Source organism: Porcisia hertigi, chromosome 18 (genome assembly GCF_017918235.1).
Source record: "Porcisia hertigi strain C119 chromosome 18, whole genome shotgun sequence".
NCBI classification, from domain to species: Eukaryota; Euglenozoa; class Kinetoplastea; order Trypanosomatida; family Trypanosomatidae; genus Porcisia; species Porcisia hertigi.
Window position 1 is genome coordinate 326,677 of NC_090577.1, and position 23,028 is coordinate 349,704.

Here is a 23,028-nt window from a genome sequence, read left to right on the forward strand (position 1 = left end):
GTTGCGTGTGTATTGTGGGTGGTGTGTGTGTGTGTGTGTACGATTTACTTTATGGAGACGAACACGTGCCCATATTGCTTCGTGCTTGTGTGAGTGATACGCTTTATCTTCCTTGTTTTTTTTCGCTTGCTTTTGCGGTTGCGCTCGCGTTGGGGGCGACTCTACACGGCTGCAAGCAGCAACTCGCTGCGTCAGGTGCTCTGCTCTAGATGGTGTGGGCTCTTGGCAACGATCGTGATAGACCTTGAGGGCGCCACCTTCCCTTACCCTCGCTCCTTTTCAACATCCCCTTGACATCGACGACGACGACGAACGGAGACACGGCAGGCGGGCTCAGGAATAGAAATATAGAGAGAGGGGAAAGGTGTGATAAAACAAACGAAAGACTGGGGTATGACAACAATGAAAAACCGCGACGCTGATTTGTACAGCGATGTGGCTGATGTCCTGGGGATGCTGCGCGACACGCTAGCCGCGTACATGTCATCCCTGCGAGACGATGGGAGCTGTGAACCTGAAAACGACAGCGCGTTGGGATCTGCGTTCTCCTCATTCATCAACACCTCCGCAGCCAGTGAACTTTCGAGCAACCACCAGTACATCACGAAAAATATACCTCGCTTGCTGGATTTGTGCTCCTCAGTGCAGTGCAGGTTAAACACGATCGCTTCGTTGACCTGCCAGTCGCCACAAATATTCGGTACCGAATCCTCGAGCGTGTCGAAGGGCGAAGTCCGTCCTGCCCCGACCGCAACGCACGATGGGGGGGTTGCGTGTGCCCTTGTCACCCGAAGGCTTGGGGATGTGATGGAAAATGCCCACATGATGCGTGGGCTCGTGAAGCTCCAACAACAACAACAAACACAACAGCAACGAACATACAAGCTTCGGCAACGCCCGTCTCACTCAGCCTTTCGAAACTTGTCAGATGACAATGAAGGGCCGCTCCGCATGGAACAGCTCATCCGCGTAATGATGTACAATCTTGGCGACACGGAGCAACTCCTGCGCATCGCCTATCCAGAGGATCGATTTCCAAGAGAGAGAGCTAGAGAGGGTGACTGTTCCCTCTCGTTGAACTCTCCAGTGGCGCACCACAGTCCGTCATATCCGAGCGGACGATATGAGGGCCCCAATAGTGGCGGCGCCGATCGAGAGGGCAGCCGGCACAATCGAAGGAGTGACAAAGGCCCTCGTGACTCCACTTGTTACGGGCACCGCAGCAGCAGCAGCAGCAGCAGCGATGTCCGGAGATGGCGCTCATCGCCGGTGACCCCGCGCAGCTCGGTGGACACGACACCATACGTGCGACACAGCTCCTCTCTCGACCGACCAATTTTCTCAATTGGCAGGTGCGCAACACCGAGTCCAGTGAATCTTAAAGACAACAGCGAAGCCCCACAGCATGTCCGCGCTGCGGGCACAAGCTCGCTCTCGCAGACTGGTGCCCACTCAGCGGCATTGATGCTGGCGATGTCGGGACAGGCGGACTCGTCATCATCTCTGCCCTCCACCAGTTTGGCTCAGAAGTCACCCCCGCAGCGCATGCCCCTCGCTTCCGCCGAGCCCTCCGACTGTGACGACCACGATTCTGCTTTCTGCGAGACCGTGCTTGGGGATACGGCAACGCCGGAACGACCCCTGCGCGCTCGTGACGACTTGCTGTCAAATCCGGTGGTTCGACGGGGTAGCGCCAACATCGACAACAACGGACGCAGCGCCAACAACTGCGGAGGTAACGCCCTGCTCTCACTGCAGCGCCTCAACAGTGGTGTTGGCTGCAGCATGATGCAACTCGCCCCCTTCGGACCCCGGCGCTCATCGCTGACCAGTTTGAAGCGCTCCACGTCGTCCTCGGGGTCGACGATATCGACCACACTGACAGAGATTGAGAAAATCGACACAAGCTCCACCCCATTACCACATCGTAGGCCAGAGCTTGCCAACTCCGCCACTGCCTCGATACTCACCATGAACACCGGTCTCGGTGAGGTGCCTCGTACCAGTCTGAAGACGACGACGCCACGCGCCTCGACTACCACTGCTCACCGAAGTAACGCCAGCGTCGGTGATTGGGACAGTGCGGACCACCGCGGCAACGGCGATCGTGTAAATTATGTCAACCATGCAGCACGGCAGCTTGGCGGTGGAGACGTAGACCGAGCGCTGCCGCCGTGCCTAGGCCTCCCTCCCCGCTCCCCGCGACAACAGAGCTTCCAGGGACTCGCACCAGGCCATGCCTCAGTAGACCCCAACGCCCGTATGACGACAACCCACACGCAACGACTCCCGGGAGAACTTTGGGGTGTCATCATGGCAGACCACTGCGCTCTGATGGAGGACGTCCTGCGTGAAGAAGTGACAGATCTGTTCAACTACGGTGAAACAATGACGATAATTCGCAGCGAGGACGTGCGCGACGTGTGCTTCACCGCCGTAGGGTCTGAGTTGGACATCCGCATACAGCTGGAGCACTACCCCTCCCTGTCGGAGGCTGAGATAAACATGCGTCTCAGCCTCTGCGCATACCCCCACATGGAAAAGCTTTACGAAGAGTTCTTTGTGGAGTATCAAGCCAAGGAGTTCGACTCCTTTGAAAACAGCACGACGACGCCGGGCAGCGCAACTCCGCGCTGCACGGATGTGCGTTCCGGCAGCAGCAGCAGCAGTCGTGCAAGTAGCGGAAGAGATGCGGGAGAAACGAGAAGCAGCCATGGGAGCGTTGAAAAGTGTCCCCTGAGTATCACAAGCGACCAGAACGCCGCGGACTCTCCCTCGCCCTACATGGCGGCCGCTGCGTGCACGTCACCGTCGTTGATCAACACCGAGCCGAGCAAGATATCCATAGCGAGCGACGCAGCCACAGCGTTGAACGCCCTAGGCGTGCCGAGCCAAAAAGCCTCGACTAAGGCAGGCACTGAGGACCTGAGGGGGGCAGGAGCTGAGGCATTCACTGACGACGCCCCGACCGACTTCGTCGCTGGTGAGACCGAAACCCTTTTCCATGAGAAGGCGACAGAGCCGTCGGTGTCGCGTCATCCGCACACGGTGCGCATTCCTGGTGCGCATTGGGAACGCCTGCTGGCCTCCTCTGTACCGGAGAAGGGGGACTTGAAGGCTGCCTTCGTCCGCGACACCGGTTTGGCGCTTGGCGTGTTGCCGTCCGAGGCCCGTGCGACGTGTCAAGAGGTGCTCTTTTGGTCAGGTAGCCTGGTTGTGAGCTTTGTTTGGGACAATGCGGAGCTGTACCCTGGCTCAGTGCCTCTCTCGGCGCCAGCGATTGACACGGCACTGCAGAAGTGCCTCTTCCAGTCTGTGCGTGCCCTATACGCCAGCGCATGTGCAGCATTCCACCTCGACAACGATCTCGCTATGGTGCCTGCGGCAAAGCACCCCAACACCGCCACCGGTGGCGTTGTTGGTGGTGGTGGTGGTGGTGGTGGTGGTGGTGTTGGCATTGTTGAGTCTCCCGCTGCCCACCTCGACCCGCCGAGTAAATCGAAACTACGCTTGGCATACAGTGAAGCGACCAAAATGGCGTCTAACCTGCACAGCAACACGGAGAAGAAAGAGGTGGCGGAGGCGCTCAAGTCGAGCTGGGAATGTGGTCCTCCAACAGAGAGTTCGCACATGCCGGCAGAGCAAGATCAGAGCCCAGGGGTGTCGTCAGCGGCTGTGTCCAAGGCGGCCTCGCCACAGCAGCGCCCGCAAGGGGCCCCGATGCCTTCATTCAACCGGTATAGCAGCCCCACGTCGAATACGTCTCTTGAGGCACTGCCTCGTGTCACCGCACCCCAGCCCATGGCAGGCCCCACGGTCCATCCTCCGAAAGCCCAGCTTCCACGGGAAAAAGAGGGCTCGCCGGTCAGCAATCGTCGCTTTGTCGACACTGACCACCCCCCTGTCTCCGCGGCCAGTCCTTCGTCCTCGACGGTGGCTGTGCGTCGCGTCACGCTAAAGAATTCAGCGGAATCGACAACGTTGAACAAACTCGCACCTGCCCAAAGGGCGCCGGAGAGTGTCCTATGCCAACGCAACCCAACTCTGGCGGAACGGGGGGCTGACACGGACACCCCTACCCCGGCCGCTGGGAATATGCCTCACCTCTTACTCTCCTCCACTCGCGCCCGTGGGCAAGCGGAGGCGAGTGGAGACTCCACAGCGGGGCACCGCTGCAACCAGACAGACACCGGCGTGGCGGCGGTGACAAGCACAACTCCCCGCAGCCACGCAGCGCTTCTCCAGTCATCGCGTACTCATCCGAGCGCCAAGGCGACTCCATCAACTGCGCCAAAGCCACCGGCACCGGCAATCAAACAGGAGGAGGCAAATATAAGCACCACCACCACCACCACCACCCTTTCCAAGAAAAACTCCACCCCTGCGGCATCAACCTCGTCCCAGCAACCTCCGCTCTCGATAGAACACCTTCAGAAGCATCGTCTCCTCCCTACCTCCTCCAGAATGCCAACAGAACCCCTTTCTGCTCTGGCGCAAGCTTCGGCAGTCGTTCTGCCTGGCCCCGTCTCCTCTTCCTCAGCTCTGGAAACGCAGGAGGTTGCTGCTGCGCAAGGGGGGCGGCTGCCTGCCACCGTTCAAGTGGCCGGGGCGCCTGACGCTGCCTACACTACGGGGACAGCCCCGCTTTCCTTCGTTTTACCAGCCCCAACCGCCGGTAGCACACGCAAGGTTTCGCAGTCGACGCCGCACACTGTCGCGAGCACGACATCGTCAACTTCGAGGGACAGGGCTCCGTCAGTGTACACCGTATATCAGCTTTCTACACAATGTACCACACAAGCTGGGCAACCAAGGGGCATCGAGGCGATCTGGGCTACTCACAGCGTCAACCGTGTGCACCAGGACGGTACCGCGCTCAAGGAAGCCTCAGCAGCTACCAATGTTGGTGCCGTCGTTGAAGACCACACCGATAACAAGAAGCACGACAAAGCACTCGGCAGCTTAGGGCTGCTATGGGTACAAGAGTTGGGCCTGCAGCTCAATCATCTCACGGTGGTGCAGGTGCGGCGCGACTCGGCGGCTGCACGGGCCAACATGCAGCCCGGTGACACACTGCGCGCGATGGAAGGGCAGATTCTTCTTTCCCAGCGCGACTTTTTGCGCGCCGTGGTGCAGCAGCAGCAGCAGCTCCGCAAAGGGGGCGGGGAACGCCTGGTCGTTGTGACAGCGGTGACCAATCGTGGCAGGGATGCCACGTATCGTCTTTGCATCCCGCCTCTTCACCACGACAAAGCGGTGCCTCACCTAAATCTGCCATCCGGCGCTGGCGTTCAACCGATGAGAAAATCGCCGCCCGTCTCGCGCGATCGCTTGGAGCTGACAGTGGGGCAAAAGAAACCGAAAACCCCAAGACGGGCCAGGTCCGTCTCTGCAGGTAAGTCTATTCCAGCAGGATGCGGCTCAGAGCGACAGCAGCAGCAGCGTGGACTGCAGCGCCCTACGCAAAAGTCGCCTCGAGCGCCAGCAAGAAAGGAGGCATCGGTGTCTGCCCGGACTCGTGTGAACAGTATTGGTGCTAGTGTGCGTGAAGGCCACGCGCGTACGAGTCGCAGCAGCGTCTCGATGCTGCGCCACACTGAGGCACCGGACATGGTTTACTCGTCGGCAGCCGGCCCGGGCGGCGCTAGGATGTTGCCTCAGTCGCCTCGGGGAACATACGGGAGCGGAAGCCTCTCAGCCCGCATGAAATCGCCCCTCCCATAGGTGATGGTCTCAATGGTGCAACAAGGAGAATCACGCAGTGGCAGAGAAAGTCTCCAGATGAATTACGACCCGCTGCGTGCGGTGCCCTTGATGATCACTGTCGATGCACGCCGGACTCTCTCCCCCTCCCCGCCGCCCGTGCCTCCTGCCCCTGCTCCGTCACCATGGACTGTAGTGATGTTTTTTTTTTTTTGGGGGGGGGGGGGGCGTGCGTGTGTATGTGGGCTTAATGAACGAAAGCAAAGCAAAGTACTCCATGCAAGCACAACGCTTTTTTTTTTCATGCCTCACAGTAGAGTATGTGTGTCGGGTGGGAGGAGGGAGGAAGAGGGGTAGCGAAGCGCTCGGCACTGACGCTTGCAACGACACCCATGGCCCTCAATCGCCTCCTCTCTTTCCGCGTGATCTCCCCCTCCATCTCGCTTCCCGGCCCTCCTATTTCCTTACACAAACACACACACACACGCAGCATCGTCTCTTCCTCCTCTAGAAAATAATAAACGAGGAATTGTGTACGTGCAAACAGCCCAATCCTCTCCTCGATTAGCTGCATACGCACAACATACACACACCTTAGTGATCTTGCATCAACCAAGTGCCGCCGTCTGCTTCTCCCCCCTCCTACCTCCTACCTCCTCCCCACCATTCCAAGAGAACAGGTCACTCGAATTCACGATGCCAGCAATCGGGCAAGAGAAGTTGGAGTTCCATAAGTGCTTCCACGTTCTGCGGACGTCGGCAGAGATGATGTCGGATCGCAAGTACAAGGTAGCTCAGAATGTCGTGCCAGCCTCCCTTCCAGAATTCGTTGAACGGTACGTCGAGGAAGTGGAGGTGGCCGAGGGAGGTGTTGCAGCGGCCGGCGGTGGCCTTACCGATGCCCAGACCCGTCGCAAGCCGGTGATTCGACGCGACAAGATGACCCTGGCGTGTGAACAGGAAGTGGGCGAGGGCAACACGCTCAAAGCGGTAGTGTATTTTTGCCCACCTAATCACCTCTCTTCCGAGGTTGTGAAGAAGATCGCTGAAGATGCTCTGAATGAAGGCTACCAGCGTGTAGTCTTCGTGACCCCTTCGAAGCCAAACCCAATCGTCCGCAAAACGATAGACACATACAACCGGGGTGAGCAAGACCTGCGATTCGAGCTGTTTGAAGAAGACGAGTTGTCGGTAAACATAACTCATCACAAATTAGTGCCGAAGCACACGCCGCTCTCTGACGAAGAAATCAAGGATGTGCTCCACGCACACGCACTGGAGCTGCATCAGCTGCCCCGCATCCTGTCCACCGACCCTGTGGCTCGCTATTACGGACTGAAGCGTGGCCAGGTGGTGCGTATTGAACGTAAGAGTATGTCAGCTGGTCTCTACGTGACGTATCGACAGGTGGTCTAAAAAAAAAAACGTGCGGAGGTGCACTACTGGGCACACACATTACACACACACATTACACAGAGTGCTGTTGCAGTAGGCCTCTGATGTTCTACTCTCCCCCCACCCCTCCTCCTCCTCCTCCGCCGCCCCCACTTGCGCCTTTGATGTACGAGGTGACTCGTTTCGTGTCTGTGTGTGTGTGTGTGTGTGTGTGCGAGAGAGAGAAAGAGTGGGTGGGGGGTATGATGGGGTCGTAATGGACCATACCTAAGGTTGAAAAAAAAAAACAAAGCACCTCTGCTGATATGCATCCACAACAATCGGGGGTGGAGAGGGGGGGGGAGGGGGGGCGGGGCGGGGCGGGGCGCTGTGCGTGTGCTCTTCTCAGTCTCAAACGGCACTGAACACAAGTCGAGGCGCCGACGTCCGCGTAAAACTGAAAACATTCTCTTCAAGCACACAAGCGCATTCGTGGGGGCCCGGTGTTTCACAGCAGCGCAGAGAGGGGTATCCACCAAGCACGGACCCTCCCCCCATACACACACACATCTACTGACTCAGTGTGCGAATTCTGTAGGCAACTTTTTAGCTTCCCCCTCCCTCCAATATTCTCACCTCAACTTCACACTGCCGCCCTCCACGCACAGAAACACAGACTGGGACATTGACGCACAGAAGAAATCGACGATCGCGACACGAACGAGGGCAGTCAAGTGTACTCTGGCTTTATTCGAGTCTCAAATATCACAACCACCGTCACGACCCTCTGCCCCCGCGAAAAAAAAAAAGAAAGCATGTCGTCAATGGAGGAGCTAAAAGCGGTGCGACTTTTTCGTGCACTGAACACGATTATACAGCTCTGCCACGACCGCGGCTACGTCATTCGACACCCATCAGCAATCGCTGAGGCTCTGCGGAACCCCGAGTATTATTGCGAGGAGGAGGGACTCGACTACGACTGGTTCCTGCGGCACTTTGTAATCTCGCCTGACCGTGCGGCGGGCAGCACGCGAAACAGGCAAAGAAATGGTGGTGGCAACAACAACAACCCCATGTCTGACACAAAAGCCGAGGAAGACTGCCGCAACGCCGATAAGACGGGAGAGGGTGACGAAGCGGTGGACGAGGCAGAGGTGCTCCGCCGAGCAGCGAGTGGAGAGTGGGTGTGCATGCGCAACGCGATGCGGCTGACGTGCTCTGTAGGCCCCCATCGCGCACCGCCGTCGCCGAGCACCGTCACTGGAGTGCCAGCGAACCAGACGCAATCCTCTGCGGCAGCGAATGGAGCGGACACCAAATCGATGGAGATGGCGGCCAAGAACGCGCTCATGGTGTTCTTTACAGGTTCACCAAAGCTCAGCATAAAAGAGGTGCAGGCTTTCCGCGAGAAGGCACTCAAGAAGAAGGCGTCGTCGATGATCATAGTGACGAACAAGATTGACCCCGGTGTGCGCATGGATGTACAGGAGCTCAGCGGGCGCATGGACGAAGCCACCGGTGAGGAGCTGCTCTCTATCCAGGTGTTCGAGGAAGAGGCTTTAGCGTTCAACACGGTGTGTCACGAAACGGTACCGCGCCACGTCGCCCTCACCCCCGCAGAGGCTGAAGCGTTCCTGGCGGAGCGGAAGCTGAGCATTCCCCAGCTCCCCCGTATGCTGGAGAGTGACCCTCTTGTCCAGTATCTGGGCCTGCATCGCGGCAGCATCGTGCACATCAAACGTGAAGGGAAGCAAAGCGGCCCGTACAGCATGTACCGACACGTGATTTAATGTCGCTTGTCTACAAACACACGTGTACGTGTTGTTGCGTGCTCCCTTGTCCTCTTTCAGGTTGTGTCTTTTCAGAACTTAACTCACCCCACTCTTTCTCTTTCCCCCCCCCTCGCGGTTAATCAATGAATACATTGAATAGGCTTTGTGTCTACTACGCCTCCCTGGTGTTAAGGGGTCTCTCGCCCCACCCACCCACCCCCAAACACAAATACAGACTCACACACACGTGCGCACGTGAATGTGTAGTGATGCTCCTCGTTTTGGGGGAAGGATCTCTAAGGGCGCTGAATAAGAAAACACACGCCTCCAAGTGCGACGGAGCACACGCACACATGTGGGCAAAGTGCACAGCGCAGCATATCGCACGTGATGGGTGCTTGACTGTGCGTGCTTCGGATAATAATGAGAGGAGAGGGCGGGGGGGGATGACGCCAGGATACAGTGTCATTTGCAAATAGACGCACACCCAAAACTGTGGTGGTCATTCTGCGCACACACATGTTGAAACGCTTTTTTCTTTTACCCTGCACGTCTCAACAATGCTGCAGCTGTCGCAACCCCACCACCACCACCACCACTATGCTCTCTTCCATTCGCTTCACACCCTCCGCCGCCCGCCCCCCCCCCTCACTCCCTCCCTCTCCTCTCCTCTCTCTCTCTGTCATCGGACTGTGCACCCGGGGTTGAAGTAGTATCTCTGGTGTCTCAGTCGGTGCAGTCTATCCTGTTTGAGCCCGCGCAGCTCTACGCACTCACCCACTCAACACCGGATCGCTGCCGCCGTCTCTTGCGTCGTTGTCACAGTCACCATCCCTCCCTCCTCTTCTCTCCTCCACGTCTCGGTTCCACGTGCCAGTGTCGCATGCTGCTCCGTAGCTTCACTCGCTTAGCTCGGGTGTACGGTGGTGGAGCCAACTCTGCCTTCGTACCCGGTAGCACGAGCTCCTCGAGTGCCTCTGGAAGCGCAGACTACTTGGCTGCTGCCAGGGCCACGAACATCAGTCACCGATCTATCGGTGACAAGGCGCTGCTGGGGAGAAAAGCCCGCCAAGGTAGTCTCTTTGCGGTGGCCAATGACGTCAGCGTCAGTCAAAAGCGAATTCGGCAGCACCTGAACGCGTTGCTGGCTGACGAGCGGGACCCTCTGGCTGAGGCTCGCCGCCAAACTGGCGCAGGGAGTGCCGCGTCGTCGGCTGGTCCCTTTCCGCAGCAAAGACTCGTAAACCTGCCGGGGGTCGAGCGGGTACGCGACCTCCCCGCTGACCCTATCACGCGCCTCTTCTTTCAGCACCAAGGAGACCACGCGCTGTACTACGGCACCTATGACCAACCCAGTCATCTCGACGAGGACCGCGTACAGCTGGAGAAGCGCGAACCGAAGGAATGGACCTTTAACGTCTTTACCCCAGTGTACGACTTCTGTCATCGCCTGCGCGAGGCGTCGGAACAGCGGAAGCGCTTTGTGATTGTGCCCTCGACGATTGAGACACGCGGGTGTGCGAAGGTGTTGCTGGACCACGGCCTTGTTGCGGGTTTCCGCGACTTCCACAACGACCGCGCCTTTGCGGTCGAGTTGAAGTATTTCCAAAACGAGCCAACAATCAACGTCATTGAGCCCTGCAGCTACGATGGAAAGACAGAGTTCGAGTGGTCTCCCAAGATGATGCGACGCCTTATGAACACGCACGGCATCCACAACCGACTCATCATCTACATCTGCCGCACCGCAGACAACCGCATCATCAATCACATCCAAGCAGTAAAAGAATGCATCGGCGGACGCGGATTGATGATGGCACACTAAATCCGACGTGACATATGGAGGAATGTACACTTTCACGGATATATAGGTGTGTGTGTGTGTGTGTGTGTTGCTCAATGTCATCTACCCAAGCACCTCGAATTGACTCCATTCCAAGCACCCCGCTCGTCTATATACTGAAGGAGGAAGAGGATAAGGGACGGCTAGTGGATAAACCCCTGACGCCTTGCGGTTCGCTGGGTGGTGGAGTAGCGCGTAGCTATCTGACATAATGTTCAAGGCATTCGGAGAGTCAAGAGGGAGATGAACAGAACAGAGAAATGTGGGAATCCCCAAAAAATAAAAAGAGGGCCGGGGGGCGTGAGCGCAGCGCAGTTGTTAGCGGTATTCTTCCATCCCTACTGCCCACCCACCCACCCCCGCCCGCCCGTCCGCCTGTAGCTCGAGTCTGGTCGTCATGATAATCGGCACCAAGATAGACAAACACGCAGACGCACGCCGAAGCCTCGCCTCCTCCGTGTGTGTGTGTGTGTGTGTGTGTGTGAGTTCAAAGCCGCACTCCGTCGACCCTTCTGATCAACCCTTCATCCAATTTGTCATCCCCCTCTCTTCATCACCCATTATCCTGTTTGAAACTCTTGGAGTGTCGGCCCCCTCCCCTCTCCCCCTCTACCCACCCATCCCCCCCCCCACTTTCACGCATCTTCCTTATCCTCCATCGCCCGCCCTCATACCAATCCCCTTATTCCGTAGTTGTATTCCCCCTTCCCTCCCCCCCCCCGCCCGCCCGCCCGCCCGCCCGTGGCTCTACACCGGCGCACACGCAAGGCGAAGGTGTGAAATCATGCAGAGTTGGATCTCACCTGCGGCGCCGCCCGGGACGCCGAGTGTGTCGGCCGAGCCCAGCATCATGGCCGAGTATCTCTTTTTCCCCTTCTACGACTACGTAGTACAGTTCTACCCACAGTCGTGGGCTCCCAACAAAGTCACCCTGGTCGGTATTTTCTTCACTATTTCCTCGTCTATGCTGCTCCTTGGGTCCATGCCAGCGGGATTACGGTTCCAGCCCGGCAGGGTAGAGCTGTTGCCCATCTCCCTGGTGACCGAGGACGCTGCGATGCTGCAAATGCCGCCGCTGGCGCCAACACAAATGAAGCCGATCCTGCCATTCATGTCACCGTCCCTTCTCCTCGTTCTCTGTGGTGCGCTGAACTTGCTCTACTGCGTCGCCGACAACACCGACGGCCGCCTGGCTCGGCGTGACAATAAGACAAGTGTTATTGGCGAGTACCTTGATCACGGACTTGACTGCGTGACATCGCTCCTATCGGCGTCCTGTGTCTTCGCGCTGCTCGCGTCGCTCTGCAACATGACCATCTCTGTGTGCCTTATAGCCCTGGTCACCGTGCTCTCCCATACGCTGCACTTCGAAACAAACATTTTCATCTGGGGCAACCGCATCGCCACCGTCGATGAGGCGATGATCTTCTTTGGTGTGTGCATGTGGTGGCCGCTCCTGTGCCCGACAGTGAGCACCGCCACGGTCCCAGAGTGGGTCATAAAGGGCATATTTGGTCTGAACAGCAGCTGGACCGCCTACATGCGTCCATTGCGCATGATTGAGCTCATCTACGTCTTCTACAGTGTAGCCCAGGCACAGACCATCTTCAATGTGGCGAGACGGCGGTGGGGCATCCTGTGTCGCATCCACGTGATATTCAGCGTTCTGAACAGCGCCGTGCATTTGGCTCTGATGGGGGTACACAACGAATACGTTGCCGCCGCCGCACCCGCCACGTCAGTGCCTGGGTACACGCTGGGGCCCTTCACGTACCCCGCTGTGTGGATCATCACGCTTGCCTTCACCTCGAGCACAATCATTCATATACCTATCATGGCACGCTGCGCCCGCCTGCCTGTCGCTAACCCGCTGCCGTTGGCGGGTGTCATGCTGGTGTGGCTCGCCTTCGCCCCTTGTCCAGTTGCAGGCGCCTTGCTCGCTATTGTCCTTCACGTGGGGCAACTGCTCTTCAACATAGGTTTTATTCGGAAGCGCGCGCACCAGGAGGTGGGGTGAGCATCCCCAACCACCACCACCTCCCTTATTGTTTATTTTTGTGGGAATGGGTCTCTGAGACGTATGCTGGTGCCCAGGACCCAGCAGCACACGGTGGAACTGCCTTGCCTTGCCTTGCCCCCAACCCACCCTTCCCCACCACCACCACCAGGGACAAGTAGCTGGTTATCCACAACGCTCTCCTCATGTGTTTAAAGTATTCATTTCTGTGTTTCAGCAATGTTTGTTGGTTTTTGATGCTGGCCAAATGCGTACATGGGTCGATCTGCATGTGTGTGTCTGTCTCTGTGCGTGTGTGTGTATGTGTGTGTGTGTGTGTGTGTGTGACCTCCTCAGCGCACAATGACAACTGGGGAGGAGTGCCTGTGGCGAGTTCAAGTCGACGATAAATTTTGTTTGCACACACACGCACGCACACACATACACACACACGCACACACACGCTCACGTCTTTTTGTCTTGCTCATTTTTTTTTTGCGTTCAGTAGACGTGCTCTGAAACTGCTAGAACACGAAGGAAAGTGCGTTGGATCGTAGCCTATTTTTGGGTAGGGAGGGGAGGGGACGCTATTCGATTACCCTCTCTTCCTCCACATCTCCTCCTCTCTCTCCCCCCCCCTCTTCTTCTTCCCCCCGCCCCCAATCTCCATTCAGCATGTGTTTGAGACGGGCGTGGGAAGTAACCGGATAATGTAAAATAAGGGCACCAAGGTCGGGCTCTCCATCCTGGTCTTCGCCCCTGACACGAAGGAGTCCATGTGATGGGAAAGCATGAAGGTGCGCTCACGCTATTACAGGGAATCATTCGGCTACACAAAACTACAAGATTTGTTCTGTGAAGTGTCGCCTAGATTCAAAAAAAAAAAACTGAACCGTGCAAAGGGAACACACACACACACCTATGTGTATGTGTGCATATATGGGTGTGCCTCTCTACAAGTATATATACATATATATGATTATAAATACTCAAGTGCCATCCAGACATTTCTGACATGTTGAGCACTTGCACTCCGATGATGTGTCAATACACACACACACACATATATATATATGCAACCTTCTCTCTCCTCTTGCCCCTCCTCCCCTTCTCTCCTCCCCCTTCCCCCTTCCCCCCCCCCCCACCACCCCCACACACACAAACACAATACACATGTGTGCATGTGTGTCCATATGCGTATATCAAAACGCATACACGAGATGTCTGTGCACATCCCAAACTGTGAATTGGCAGTGGCCTGTGACCGTCTTTTTTAAAGTTAACAACGAAACTACAACGCAAATCATCAGCAAAAACGGTGTCATAGTTTTATTGACACATAACCCTTCCCCCGCCGCGCCTCCCCTCTCCCTCTCTTTAGTGTGTGTGTGTGTGTGTGTGTGTCTGTGTGTGTGTGGTGGGTGCTGTTGTAGCGGTGTGTGTGTGTGTGCACACTACATCACCACCACTCCTCCCTCTTCCTTTCTCTCCACGCGCTAACCTTCCTACACAGTTGTCGTAGTAGTAGTTGATCCACTGACGTGCACACCACCCACTCCCCCCCCCTCCCCCCTGCAGTGTGCCCTTACGGATTCCCCTCACTCGGTCCCCATCATCGACTCCCCCCCTCCCTCGGGGAGCACGCGAGGAAAACAGGGCTTGAGGAAGGAAAAAAAACATTTAAAAGGAACACGAAAAACACTCTGGCATTCCCATCACCACCGCCACTCCCTTTTTATTACTTTGTCTTGATTTGTTTCGAACCTAGTCGGCTTTCGTTGTCCAAATGGAGCTCGCACAGGTTGTGCATGCGCTGCAGCGGGCCGCGACGGTGCCGCTGGCTATCGAAGTGCTACTCCAGTACAACAACCCCCTCTCGGAGAAGGAAGCAGGGCAGCTGCACGAATTCAGGCACCTGCAGCGGGAGCAACTCGAAGGCGGCCTCAAAGTCGAGGATCCGTCCAAAGAGATCGTAGCGATGTCACACCGTCCTGCCAAGGGTCTCCACCCCCTTCAGGTTGTGCAGTGTGTACTGAACGCGGCGCGGCTTCCCTGCGTACAGCCGGACCAGCAACGCCGATTGCGAAAGGAAGTGCTACTGCAGGTCGCTGCGGTAACTCCTCTGTCGTTTGTGGAGTGGTGCACCGCGGTGCAGGTGGCGTCCCAAACATGTCTGCAGCACTTCGACGTCTCGACGGCCGCGCTGCTATGTGTGGAAGAGGTGCTGCGGCTGGCAGCCCCAGTGCTGCTGCACGCTCCCCCGCCGCCGCCACACTCTTCCGCCGCTGCGCAGCGCACCTCGTGGCGCAAGAACGGCATCGCGCAGCAGCAGCCTCGCAAGGACACAAATGTCTTGCGATTGAAGGAATACACGCACGACGAGGCGCTGCAACTTTTCCTGAAGGCACTCGCCACCCTCGTGAAACGCTACGCCGCCCTCCACGCGGCAAAGAAAAAACACACGCTGAAGCAGCATCCCACGAAGGATGAAGCTTTTTTCACCTGCGCACCTATCCGCCATCTGCGGCAACTCATACAGGAGAACGCGGGTCACAACATGGACGCGGTGCGCAACGCAGTCAAGTCCCTCGCGCCAGCAGAACTCATCGCTCTCACGCCCGCCTTCCAGGGCGAGACAATGCAGCTCTCGCTCACCAAGGATCAGCTCATGACTGCGGTCAAGTCACAGCCCCTTGTCGCACATCACGTCCTCGGCGCGCGGAATCCTGTGGCGGGCACGCTGAGCCTTCAGAACGCTGATGTGGCACTGCAATTTATTTTGTACACAATGAATCTGACAACCACGCCGCGCGACACCTTCTTGGACTGCGTTTCGCTGCTTGCCTCCGCGACAACGGCGGACGTCGCAGCGTACATGAAGGCAAAGGGAAAGGATGCCCTCACCCAGTGGCTCACCCCCTTCATCGTGAACGCGGACACGCTTTGTTCGGTTGTAGAACGTGTCAGTCTCATATACTCGCGAATGATGCAACAGCTCTACACTGCGGCGCCAGAGATGCTAGAGGTGCTACGGGAGACTATTGTGTACACTGTTGGCACCCGCTGCCGAACCCCGCGTGAGAAAGGGGTGGCTATGAGACTTCTGTGTGACATGCTGGAGGCTCTGCCAAGCGAGGTGCGCGCCCAGCTTGAGCCGACGGCTGAGGTTGTGGCCACGTTGAGCAGAGAGGTGGCTATGCCGGCGGAGGAGTCTGCCTCCCAGGCATTTCGACTCACCTCGGCACTGCATCTGGAGGCGGCCGTGGAGGACGGGCTGATGGGCGCTCTGAAAAACGGCCGCAAGGAGGCAATGATTCGGCGTGCCATGCTTGTTCACCTCGACGCGCAGCGTACACCGCCTGCCGTAATGGATGACCTGCTCGCAGAGCTGATGAGGGACTGCGAAGAGATAGTCGTGGTGCGTCCCGATGCGTACCTCGCCCTCTTCTTCGCATTAGCGCGTAAAGATATGGCCATGATCGCGAAGGTGTATCCACTGCTCTGCACCGCCGAGGTGCTGCGCCAGCTGGACGTCAACGTGTACGAGCAGGCCCGCGCCGCACAGGTGGCGGTGGAGCTGGCAAAGAACGGCTACGGCATCCCACTCGTGCAGCTGATGACGAGCCGTCATGGACTAACCCGCCGCCCGCTGCTGGAGTACGTCAATTCTATCGCCTCCGATGCGTCGCGTGTGACGTCGCTGTGGAGCTGTCTCACCCAGCACGTCTTTGGACTCGAGTCCGCGGGCTCGTGCCCGATGATTGTCGGCGAGACAGCCGCGCCAGCGTTTGTCGCGGTGGGTACTGCGCTCCTGCAACACACCTCGTGCCTCTCCCTCTCCTCGGCTCTGAGTGAGCTGCTGCTGTGTGCCGGTCACGATAACGTGCAAGGCGCTGACCCGTACTTCTACAAGGCCTCCAGCTGCCTGTTGCGCCGGCACCGCCGCGCCAGTCTTGTCGTAGTGGAGCGCCCGCTGCGCCAGCTGCTTGCCCGCGGGGGGGACCTCGCGCGCCTCCTCTCCCAGCAGGCAAAGTCCGTTGTGCAGCATCTCATCGAGGCGATGAATAAGGGCGTGGAGCACCAGTCCATCGCCGCATGCCGTGCAGTGGTGTTGCTGCTCACGCAGACGAGCACCGCGGCCTCGCGCGACGTCATTGGGGCCATAGTAGAAGTCGTTCAGTCGTCAAATGAGTGGTTCACGGCACTGTCCCCCGAGGATGTGGCCATCGCCGCCGAAGACATCGAGATCATGGACGCCTACGAGAACTTCGCACTGCGCGAGCAGCAGCTGCTGAAGGTTCACCCGGACCGCCCGCCCAAGGGTATGTCTGCCGACGACTTCATCGACATGAAGAAAAAGGACGCGGCAGCGCTGGCGAAGGGGCGTGAGGCACTTCGAGCCACAGTAGAGAAACGCAGCAGTGCCATCATGGCGACGGTCCGCCAGCATAAGTCTGCCTACCTCACCCTTCGCCTGGTCGGCACACATGGTCATTTCGACCTGGAGGTGTTCCCGCCTTTGTACGGGACCCTCCAGGCGACGGTGACAAAACTTTATGTGCAGGGCCAGGCAACACACACGTTGGATGTGCTGGCGACGGACGCGCTGGCAGGCCTGCTCACTCACACCCCGTTCGGGTACATGGCAGAGAACATGGTGCGTACAATTGCCCGCCTCACACCGCTCAAGACGCTCGCGGTGGGGGATGTCAGCCAAGTGTCGGCGATGGCGCACGCGCTGCGCCGGTCTCTTACACAGATGCTCCCGGCACCGCTGTTCGTTGTTCTGACGGCCTTCGCGCGCGTCGCGTTCAAGGCTGGTCGAGGCGCCAACGCCATCTCGACGACTATTCCGGTGGCCACGCAACACCAAGTACTCGGCATGCTCATGCAGAACCTGGGCCAGGCAAACCTACCCGACCCAACGGCATCAATGGAGTTGCTGACGAGCATCCTACAAAGCTTTCCGTCGCTGTACAAGAGTCTGCAACAGGGCTTTTACACGCTCATGCCGATGATCCCTGGCGATCGACTGGCAGTAGTGGAGGCAGGGCTCTTTAACACGGTCGAATCAGTACGCGATGTGACAGCAGTGGCGTTCAGCCGCTTTGCGCATTTCGAAACGTGTCGCCGCGCGCTTGTGTTGGCCGCCACCCTCGCCGACGACCCGGCGTCCAGCGTCGCGAAGCATCTGCGGAAGATACTCGAAAATGCACTGGAAAAGTACAACTTCGCGCTAGAGCTCTTCGATTGGGACGACTTGGTGTACTTCCTGCGCACCTATGGCGAGCGCAGTGAGGCGAGCGCGCTGCGTGTGACTGAGACGATGCACAAACTCTTCGCACGTCGCCCAGCCACCGACGAGGCCACGCAGCTAAAGTGGGTGGAGGAGCTAAAGACCCTTGCGGGGGCGCCGTCTGTGATTGCGCTGGAGGGCCTCTCCTCCACCTACCTGGGCCGCGTGCCTGCCGTGGTGATGGACTACCTCTGCCAGCTTCTCGAGAACCCGCAGACAGGCGAGGCGCTGCTCCGACAGTCCCTCAAGGCTGGTCGAACAGTACTTGAGGCAGCTGATCTGGCACTCCTCAAGAGCATCTCGCCGCAGCTGCAGACGCGCCTGGCAAAACCGCCGAAGGATGTGACGCAGGCGCACAAGGAGCAGTATCTGGCTACCGCGACGGTGTGGCTCACCATTGTGAGCTGCCGCATGCAGGAAACAGCGCTTCTAGAAGCCATCATTGACCAGCAGAGCCGTACCCTCAACAACTCGCAGTCCGCCATGGTGCACCGCTGCGTGTGCGAGTCGATGGCTGACATCAGTCGAAACGAGCGCATCCGCAACTCCCCAAAACTCGATGAGTTTGTGGAAAAGTGTCTCAAGCAGGCCATCCAATCCGGCTCCTATGTCAAAAAGAAGGCGCACGCCTGGGGTCTCGCCGGGGTCATCAAGGGCCTGGGCCTGACTGCCCTGCGCCGCTACAACGTCATGACTATTCTGCGCAAGTCGACCCGTGAAAAGCATGTAGAGCGAACGGGCGCTATGGTGCTCTTGGAGGTGCTGTGCAGTGAAATGTCCTCCCTCTTCGAGCCGTACGCGCTGTCTATGGCGACGGAGCTTTGGGAAGCCGTCGCAGACGCCGACCCGAATGTCTCCGAGTGTGCCGATGACGCCGCCAAGGAGCTCATGGCAAAGCTGTCCGGCGTGGGTCTCCGCCAGCTGATCCCACGGCTGGTGGAGGGGCTCGCCTCGGATTCGGCAAAGAAGCGCGTACCACTGCTGAACTTCATTGGCTACGTTGCGTTCTGCTCCCCTAAGCAGCTCGCGGCCGCACTGCCAGAGATTATGAAGCACATCCGTGGCTGTCTTTTCGACGTGAACAGCGCCGTCTCCGTGGCGGCTTTGAACGCGCTGCGCCGTGTCGCCGGTGTTGTCTCGAACCCAGAGATCCAAGTTCATGTGGATCTCATTCTAAACGCGATGCGCTCACCCAGCTCAGAGACGGAGACCGCACTTGATGCGCTCCTCTACACGCGCTTTGTCAACATGGTTGACCCCGCCTCTCTAGCCCTCATCATTCCGGTGCTCTCGCGCGGTCTTGGCGGGCAGGTGGCGCACACCCGGCCAAAGGCGGCTCAGATTGTGGCGGCCATGGTCAACCTCGTGAGCGACCCGCGCGCGTTGCTCCCCTACACAGAGGAGCTTGTGCGGCTGCTGGAAGAAGCCTCTCAGGACCCGTCGACGGAGGCCCGCACCACAGCCGCCAAGGCGGCTGCCGCGCTCGCCTCCGCCATTGGTGGCAACCTCGTTGAAGAGATCTGCCAGTGGTCTTTCAGCGTACTGCAACGTGTTCAATCGGGTACGATTGAGAAGGCTGGTGCGGCCCAGGTATTCATCGAGGTGGTGACCGCGTGCGGGGCGGAGCTGCTGAAGCTGTACTACCCGACGATCGAGGCCGGCATGACGGACGAACGGCCCCCAGTGCGTGAGGGCTTCCTTTACATAATGGTGTACGCTCCATCCACACTTCCAACGGGGACCTTCCAAGACTTCTTGCCCCTCTCTCTGCCGTGGGTGCTCGACGGCCTCTCGCACTTTTCTGACCGTGTGCGCGACGTGGCGCTGGCAGCGGGTGACAGCATTGTCTCCCTCTACGGCTCGCGCAACTTGGAGCTGGTCTTGGGCCCGCTTTTGGAAGGTGTGAGCAGCGAGGTCACGACACTGCGGCAGAGCTCGCTGCAGCTCTCTGCAAAGCTCATGCTTCACCTCGTGGCGCACATCAAGAAGATGATGCGCATCCAGTTGGCCATGGCCGACGCAGACGAGGAGGCCCGCATCGAGCTGGCGAACACAATCAGCGCGACAACGGATGGAAACGAGACCGCCGACGCAGCGGCGGCCGGAGAAGGCATCGGGGACAGTGCCATTCTCACGGTGGAAACGGCACGCAACGTGGAGAAGCGCGGCGTGTCGATCCTCGCCTCCCTCGAGGAGATGCTCGGCACCGACAACCTCGTACGCATGCTCGCAGCTCTTTTCTGTGGTCGACACGAGCACAACGCGAACGTGCGCACGGACTCGAACATGGCATGGCAGGCGTGCGTGGCCAACATCCGTGCTGCACTCAACAAGATCTTCGATGGCCTGGTGCTTCTCCTCGTGCGGTTCTCGTCGTCTGACAACCCGGACTGTGTGGAATTGGCCGAAAAAACAGTCGAGTTCACTACTCGCGTGAACGAGACGATTGACCGCTTCGTGGACACGCTGTGCAACATGTACAAGACAGACAACCGCCGCATCAAACTCGGCTCACTTGTCTGCCTCGGCACCGTTGTCCAGTTTTCTGACCCGCGGCGGCTGGTCAATATGGGGGGTCAAATTGTGGGGTGCGTGTTGCCGGGCATGCAGGAGCACGACGCGGTACAGGAGGCAGCGCGAGAGGTCTTCGCGCGTGTTTCGAAACTGGTCGGACCTCGCCTCATTGAAGACGCTGTGGAGGCGCAGCTTTCGACCAGTGTGCGGGGTGTGGTGGAGGTGGTGAAGGTGAAGCCGAGTGTAGCGCTGGCATTGGTCTTCAAGCACTTGAACTCACTCGATACGCACACGAACCAGAACGTCGAGCTGCTCGCCACGATCCTCGAAGTGGAGGAGGCCAAAGAAGAGATGCGCCGCTACCACGACGACATGGTGCGCCTGCTGCTCCAGTTCTGTGTGGAAGCACTGGACAACGCGCAAGAGCTCATGACCAAATACGTGGAGACGGCCCCACGTGAGTACGAGATGATACCGGTGGAGGCCTTTTCAAAGGTGATGAACATCCCGGCGAGGCGCCACGGCGCGTTGATGGCGGCGACGGCGTTTGGCCTTGGCACGGATCTCGACAACGTGGACGGTATCACGTCCGCGCTCCGTGCCCTCGTGATCGCCCTCGGCGACGACACTGAGCACACACGCAGCTTTGCCGTCCGTGCGATCCCGCAGCTGCTTGGCGCACTCGAGGAGAGAGTACTGGACACGCTAAATGACGAGGAGCGTGCGGATGTCATTACGAGCAAGCGCGCCGCAGCCCGCTACCTGTTGCAGTTCCTCGATGTATTCCAAACCGCACTGGCGGTGACCGCGCGCGCGTACATCAGCAGCAGCACCCCCGAGTTCGTTGTGCTGGGTGACGGCGAACCACGTCTCTTTGATGTGCTCATGTCCTTCTACAACCGAGGTCTCGACTACGGCACCCCGCAGCAGAAGGTCCAGGCAGTGGAGTGCATCCAGGACCTCATGCGCTTCGCCCCTCGTACGATCAGCGCCGCAGCCGCCAACACGGTCGCCGGACGCTGCTCTAAGGTGCTGTTCACGCGCAATGAGGGCCATGTGGTGCTTGCACTGGTGCGTCTGTGTCTGGAGCTGATGAACTATCCAGCCAGCGGCAAGGAGAAGATGGTAGAGGGCACGATGGCGCTAGCTATGTTCAACGCGGCCCTGTGCGACTCGGGCGAGGCGCGTGTGTTGGCGCTGCACGTCGCGATCCAGCTGCTGGCGCGCTCGGAGAAGTACGCCGACCTCATTCTTGGCACGGTAGTGACGAAGAAAACAGCGGTCGACTCGACGCTTCTGCGCACGGTGATGTGCCGCTTCATCAGCGTCGTGCTGCGCTACGGCAATTTTACAAAGAAATTTCCTCACATACCCAAGCTGATGGACCTGGTGCGTCCCATGTGGGAGGCACCGGAGTCTCCCGCGGTCGCTGCCGCTGCCGGTGTGGCCGTGGGTGCACTCTGCATGTCCGAGAGCATTCCTGAGGAAGTCGTTGGTGACATCAAGGAGCGCGCGCTGTCTTACACGATGACGAAGGGAACTCAGGTGCTGGCCGGCTACGCCCTAGTCTACTCTATCGTCAAGTGCGCCCCGCAGCGCACGGATCAAGCCTTCCTCGCCGCGTCTGCCGAACACCTGCGCTCGGCGGCCACTTGCGGCACCCCTGACAAGCTCACGTCCATGTGGATGTTGCGTGCGGCGGCGGTGGTCGCAACCACCGGTTGCATGTCGGCCGCCTCTTTCAAGATCGAGGCCTTTCTGCCGACCCTTCGTCGCGTGAACCAGGCAGACCAGCAGCTGATGAGTAGTGCGCAGTACTTCCGCGAGTGTGTGACAGCAGCGTACCCGGAGGCGGCCAGCGTACTGGAGGGAGTCCCGGGTGAATACAGCACGCAATGGAACGCGATGGGCGCCTTCGACGCTGATCTCGATGACGAGGTCGAGGCCGATGTGACGCTGTAAAGTTTGACTTGGATCGCCCGTCGGCGATTTGGGGAGAGAGGGAGTGAGGGAGGGAGTGAGTGGGTTCTTAAGTTAAAGGCGGCGTGATGACTCTTTGGTGTTGGAGTGATTTCTGTGTTGTACTAAAACTGTGATAAATCACAGGAGAGGAGAGGAGAGGGGGAGGGGAGGAGAGGGAGAAAGGCACACCGTACATCCGTGCTTGTTTGCGCGTGTGTGCGTGCTAACGAATCTCTAAAAAGTGCGGTACCCCCTTCCTCCCTCCCTCCCCCCCCCTCTTCTCCCCGCTCCTCTCTCTTCCTCTCATTTCTCTATAAAGACGTGGAACATAAATAGCTGACGAAGGAGCGCCCTGCATTTGTGTGTGTGTGTGTGTGTAATGTGTTTTGGGGGAGGGAGGGGGGGGAGGGGCCACGGCGAGTGTGCGCTACGCTTGTCGCATGGGACTGACCGCTCCCTTGAGTAACTCTCCCTCTTAGCCCCCGCCCCCAATGTGCGGGTCGTACACCAGACACACACTCACACACACACGCTGCTTGACCACATGGACTTGGGCACACATAAAGGA

At 58.5% G+C, this 23,028-nt stretch overlaps 6 protein-coding genes across 6 annotated transcripts; all 6 read left to right on the forward strand.

Moving 5' to 3' along the window:
* Positions 1-393: 393 nt before the first annotated feature.
* JKF63_06563 (uncharacterized protein) lies at positions 394-5,724 on the forward strand (the record flags this gene model as incomplete). The annotated part of the gene is made up of 1 exon (XM_067902512.1): positions 394-5,724. The coding sequence occupies one exon, from the start codon at positions 394-396 to the stop codon at positions 5,722-5,724; it is 5,331 nt and encodes a 1,776-aa protein (XP_067757929.1).
* A 675-nt stretch (positions 5,725-6,399) lies between these two features.
* JKF63_06564 (uncharacterized protein) lies at positions 6,400-7,119 on the forward strand (the record flags this gene model as incomplete). The annotated part of the gene is made up of 1 exon (XM_067902513.1): positions 6,400-7,119. One exon carries the CDS (start codon positions 6,400-6,402, stop codon positions 7,117-7,119), a length of 720 nt encoding a protein of 239 aa, XP_067757930.1.
* A 773-nt stretch (positions 7,120-7,892) lies between these two features.
* On the forward strand, positions 7,893-8,867 carry JKF63_06565 (uncharacterized protein; the record flags this gene model as incomplete). The annotated part of the gene is made up of 1 exon (XM_067902514.1): positions 7,893-8,867. One exon carries the CDS (start codon positions 7,893-7,895, stop codon positions 8,865-8,867), a length of 975 nt encoding a protein of 324 aa, XP_067757931.1.
* An 865-nt stretch (positions 8,868-9,732) lies between these two features.
* On the forward strand, positions 9,733-10,674 carry JKF63_06566 (uncharacterized protein; the record flags this gene model as incomplete). The annotated part of the gene is made up of 1 exon (XM_067902515.1): positions 9,733-10,674. One exon carries the CDS (start codon positions 9,733-9,735, stop codon positions 10,672-10,674), a length of 942 nt encoding a protein of 313 aa, XP_067757932.1.
* An 802-nt stretch (positions 10,675-11,476) lies between these two features.
* On the forward strand, positions 11,477-12,709 carry JKF63_06567 (uncharacterized protein; the record flags this gene model as incomplete). Its single annotated transcript, XM_067902516.1, has 1 exon — positions 11,477-12,709. The coding sequence occupies one exon, from the start codon at positions 11,477-11,479 to the stop codon at positions 12,707-12,709; it is 1,233 nt and encodes a 410-aa protein (XP_067757933.1).
* A 1,765-nt stretch (positions 12,710-14,474) lies between these two features.
* Positions 14,475-22,460, forward strand: JKF63_06568 (uncharacterized protein; the record flags this gene model as incomplete). The annotated part of the gene is made up of 1 exon (XM_067902517.1): positions 14,475-22,460. One exon carries the CDS (start codon positions 14,475-14,477, stop codon positions 22,458-22,460), a length of 7,986 nt encoding a protein of 2,661 aa, XP_067757934.1.
* Between the last annotated feature and the right edge of the window lie 568 nt (positions 22,461-23,028).